The 5,395-nt window shown below is 35.4% G+C and overlaps 1 protein-coding gene across 1 annotated transcript in view; it reads right to left on the reverse strand.

Annotated features, from left to right (window-relative positions):
* Nucleotides 1-5,395, reverse strand: part of LOC107726183 (equilibrative nucleoside transporter 2) — a 9,077-nt gene continuing 3,682 nt past the window's right edge. Inside the window, 7 exon segments of the mRNA XM_074560127.1 lie at nucleotides 1-328; nucleotides 1,283-1,482; nucleotides 2,439-2,524; nucleotides 3,161-3,211; nucleotides 3,214-3,262; nucleotides 3,370-3,559; nucleotides 3,974-4,136. Of these exon segments, the coding sequence (XP_074416228.1) occupies nucleotides 217-328; nucleotides 1,283-1,482; nucleotides 2,439-2,524; nucleotides 3,161-3,211; nucleotides 3,214-3,262; nucleotides 3,370-3,559; nucleotides 3,974-4,136 (851 nt within the window). The 3' untranslated portion in view covers nucleotides 1-216.

Raw genomic sequence — 5,395 nt, forward strand, 5'->3', positions numbered from 1 at the left:
GCGAATTGCAAAAGTGTTCACAATGGGAACATTCGTAGTCATAAAAGCATAAAGGTGCAAGTACATTTAACCACTTGCATGACTCAGTGTGCGGTTAAAAACTAGCGTAGGGCTAAAACTAAGCTCAGAATCGATCCACGAATCGCTATGCATCGATTTATTGTCGCAGACGCCCTGAGAGCCGAGGATTCAGGAGTGAGAGTGAGATCGTGAGCGTCAGACCAGAAAACGCAGAGTGAACGACAACGCTGCTCCCAACGACAAACCCAGAGCCAGAAAAAACGTCATCAACGCACCGGCCGTCTCGCCATCTTTAGGCTCCACGAGCCTAGAAAGAGGAAAAAAAAAACATCAGCATGTGAGATTTCATGATGTGTGCATGTTTTTAAAGAAACATGAAAATGTACTCACTCTCAGATCATCCCAGATGTAGATGAGTTTGTTTCTTCATCAGATTTGGAGAAATGTAGCACTGCATCAGTGTCTCAGCAATGGATGCTCTGCAGTGAATGGGTGCCGTCAGAACGAGAGTCCAAACAGCTGATAAAAACATCACAATAATCCACAAGTAATCCACACCCCTCCAGTCCATCAGTTAACATCTGGAGAAGACAAAAGCTGAAACAAATCCAGCATTAAGATGTTTTTAACTTTGAACTGTTGCCTCTGGCTAAAATATGAATCCATAATCCATAATAACGCTTCCTCCAGAGTAAAAGTGGTCTGAATCAGGAGAGAAATCTGCAGAGATCAAGCACCGTTTACAGTCCAAAACAGCTCTAAACAAATATGTGGCTGGATTTTGATGTGAGAGACAACAGGAGATGCACTTTTTCACTGGAGGAAGCGTTATTATGCATTATGGATTTTAGCCAGAAGCAAAAGTTTGAAGTTAAAAACGTCTCAATGGATTAGTTTGTTACAATCACGCAGCTTTTGGCTTCTCAACTGATGGACTGGAGTGCTGTGGATTACTTGTGGATTATTGTGATGTTTTTATCAGCTGTTTGGGCTCTCATTCTGACGGCACCCATTCACTGCAGAGCATCCGTTGCTGAAACACTGATGCAATGCTACATTTCTCCAAACTTGGTGATCGTGTGACACTGAAGACTGGAGTAATGATGCTGACAATTCAGCTTTGATCACAGAAATACATTTCATTTTAAAACATATTACAATAGAAAAGAGTTATTTTATACTGCACTAATATTTCACAATATTACTATTTTTACTATATTTTTAATCAAGTGTGTGTGTGTGTGTGTGTGTGTGTACTCACTGTGGCGCATACGTCATGGACAGACACACAAAGTATCCGCTGGACACGGAGAAAAACACCATGATTGCAGCAAACATGACGTCGTTTGAGAAGAGCACAGGCATGTAGTGTCTCTCCTGCACGTTACACATCATGAGCAGCGGAACGAAGATCACTCGACAAACCACCAGCACCGGGAACAAACCACTGTCTTTAGAGGGCTGCGGGAGAGACAGAAATTATGCCATGAAATTATTACATACTGTATGAAAGCCCCACCAAGCAGAACGTTTTAACACAATATAAAAACAAAAAAAAGGAAACATTTTCTCATAGGCTGTGGAAAAATGCCATGAAGACCCGTTTATCTTCTTTTTCTTTCATTCAATCAAAGAAATGTAATATTCAAGTGACTTATAAAATATATTTACAGAAATATACATTCTTGATACATTTTTGAGGATTCTTTGATTAAATAGAAAGTTCAAAAGAATTTATGTAACATTGTCTTTAATGTCACTTTTAATCAATTTAATGCATCCTTGCTGAATAAAAGTATTAATGTCTTTAAAAAAATAAAAATAAACTACACACACACACACACACACATATATATATATATATAATTAATTTTTATTTAATTGTAAATTGATTCTTATTTTTTTATATATATGACCCAAAACGTTTGAATGGTAGTGTATGTCTAATAAATATATTTAAGAATTTATTTTTCATTTTCATTAAAGGCTAGACTTTTGTTCACAATGGGAACATTCGTAGTCATAAAAGCATAAAGGTGCAAGTACATTTAACCACTTGCATGACTCAGTGTGCGGTTAAAAACTAGCGTAGGGGTAATTTTTTTATATATATGACCCAAAACGTTTGAATGGTAGTGTATGTCTAATAAATATATTTAAGAATTTATTTTTCATTTTCATTAAAGGCTAGACTTTTTGCATAAACCAAAAATATTTTTTCACAGTCTGTTTTGATCATTTTTACCAATTCTAGTGTAGGGCACTGCATAAGTGCCATTAACTTTCACTCAGGTATAGAAACATTTCTAAGAAAGCAACAAATATTGTTTGTGGGATTTTTGTTTTATCTGCAGTTCTGTTGGTGGTGAAACATAAATGCATTAATGAAAGTATGAATGATAAAATACTTCACTCACCCACTTAGATACTAACGTGACAGATCTGCCAATAAAGTCCATCACATTAAAGAAGAGAAAACAAACAACAGGAATGAAGTATCGTTCTGAAAGAAAGAGGGAGACAAAAACGTGATGTGCATCCTCACACATATTACAGTGAAAAATAATCATTTAGTATTTAGCATTGGTTTTTCATGCACTAGTTAGTTTGGAGATTTTGCTTGCATAACATGTCTTTTTCTCAGAGTAATAGGAAGAAAACATGCAAAATACACATTTAAGTGTTTATTTTATTACTCTTTTTTTTTTATGTGGGTATATTTCAATGTCAGTTCATATCTTTAAAGGCTGTGTGTTTTATCTCCACTTCAGTAGTGCTTACATACAGCAAACTGCACAGTTGTTTCATTCCTATCTATATTCTGAAGGCTTTTACTGAGGGGTTGTTCACCTGATTTATACAACATTTTTAAAAGCATGGTGGAAAATTATTTTTTTCTAATGGCATTTTATGGAGTGAAAGAGAGAAAAAACTTTAACTCTGATATGTCAACAAAATCAAGCAAAAACGTCTCAGGTTACTTATGTAACCATGGCTCCCTGAGTAGGGAACGAGACACTGCGTCCTCTAGGTTTCTTAACGACCCCTAGAGGACGCAGTTCGAAGTTCCCATGAAAGGGAACGTCTCAGGTTACTTATGTAACCATGGCTCCCTGAGTAGTATGTGTGTGTTTCGTACCCCATTTCCCACCATACACAGTTTTCACATCCACCGTCACCACAGGAAAACTGGCAGTGTAACTGTGAGCACAAACGTCACACAAAACGCCATCAGCCAAATCTAGAGACAGAGAGAGAGAGATGATGAGGACAATCAGCCACTGTTATAATAACGTCCAGAACAAACCACAGGCTGTGAGAGTTTCTGATGGTAAAATACAACGGCACCTTTTTAAAGACCTGCAGGATGGAGCTCTTCTGAGGGTACGACGTGTTTTCTGACGGCAGCGTGATGAAGGCAAGCGTCACACCCTCCTCTTCACCTTTATTAGGATCGCTGCTCTTCACAGAGTCCTCAACAGCATCTGGAGGATCACAGTCGCCGTAAAATAAAGAGCATAATTGCATTGAATGTGCACTGTGTGCTTCAAATCTTAAAGTGCAAATGCAAATAATACAATAGTAATTAAATAAGTGACTTAAAGAGACACACTTCTGAACAGACTTAAAACACTTTTAAAAAGTGACCTTCGTAATAATGTCAAATTAAAAGTTTTATTTTAAAGTACATTATATATCATTGCATTAATAATCATGTTTTAAAGTATTACACTTATTTTGTTATGTGTTGACTAACATACTAAAGCACATGTAAAGTACTTGATTATCATTTTAACTGTAGTGTGTTATTCGATATTACATTTAAAGTTAATATATTTTAAATGCACTAAATTGCAACTTCATTAAAAAACATTAACTAAAATTTAAATATCAAATAGAAAATGTTTACAAAAAAAAAAAAACGTGTTCAAGATATTAATAAAAACTAAACTAGTATCTCAATGATAGTAGAGTCTCACTTGCGATGGCGAAGATCATTGCAAGAGCAGCAAATGTCCCAGCGAGTCCCTGTCCGCTCATAAAGACAGCGCTGTAACTCTGCGGCAAAAAACAAACAAAAAAAAACAGACTTCCCTGTAACACGGCCCCGAACGCTGAGAGAGAGAGAGACAATCACAATCAGAAAAAATACTTATCTTTACTGAAAGAGAGGACACACACAGGGCTGAGTGATACACATGAAAAAATCTCTTGATGCATGGCAGTAATTATGCATTTACTCTGCAAGAGTGTTTGTCAGTCAGCCAAGTTTGGGGTTGAATGTTTTTTAATCAAGTCTCTTCTATTCACCAAGGCTGCATTTATTTCCATTTATCAAAACTACAATTACAAAAACAGTAATATTGTGAAATATTATTATCATTTCAAATGTCTATTTTCTATGTGAATATATAGTAAAATGTAATTTATTTCTGTGATCAAAGCTGTATTTTCAGCATCATTACTCCAGTCTTCAGTGGCACATGATCTTCAGAAATCATTCTGATATCCTGCTCAAGAAACATTTCTGATTATTACGTAAACTGTGATACATTTTTCAGGATTCTTTGAAGAATAGAATGTTAAAAACAACAGCATTTATTTGAAATAGAAATCTTTTTGTAACATTCCGTCTTTACTGTTACTTTTGATCAGTTTAATTCATTATTGAACACGTATACATATATATATATATATACTACGGTTGTTTAATGTGCGATGTTTAGGGAAAAAGGACTATACTGTCAAATAAAAATAAAGAAAATAAGAACAAATGATCTAACTACAAGCAACAGCACTAATAAATACAATATAGCAAAGATATGAATAAAATAAGCAGTGCTTTTCAGGTTTTTTAGTTTAGTACAGAAATTGAATAAAGTAATCAAATGTAAAATAACATCACATATTTTCTGTATACATTAAAGATTAATCCTTAGTAATATTACAAAAGCTATTCAATCAAGAGCCATGAGTGATTTCCTTGTCTTTTGTTGTTTGATTAACATTTTTAAAAAGTGCTGTCGCTTTAAGAGAGTGTACATTCAGCCGACTACGTCTGCTAGCTTACCAAGCTGGCCATGTTGACATCATTTGTGTGTGAATTTGTGCATTCAAACACAAAAGACTTTAAAGAGAACTCAATATACGCACTGACTAAGAGCGACTGGTTTGTCCACGCTTTTTGTTCATTGCTGCTGTTGTAATGTATTGGGAAGCCAGAATGCGTATCCATCAACAAAAACACACACACACAAACACACACACACACATACACACACACAAACACAAACACACACACAAACACACACACAAAAAAACACACACACACAAACACAAATACACACACAAACACACACACAAAAACACACAC

This window comes from Sinocyclocheilus rhinocerous, unplaced genomic scaffold, assembly GCF_001515625.1.
Source record: "Sinocyclocheilus rhinocerous isolate Xijiao unplaced genomic scaffold, SAMN03320098_v1.1 scaffold1898, whole genome shotgun sequence".
NCBI classification, from domain to species: Eukaryota; Metazoa; Chordata; class Actinopteri; order Cypriniformes; family Cyprinidae; genus Sinocyclocheilus; species Sinocyclocheilus rhinocerous.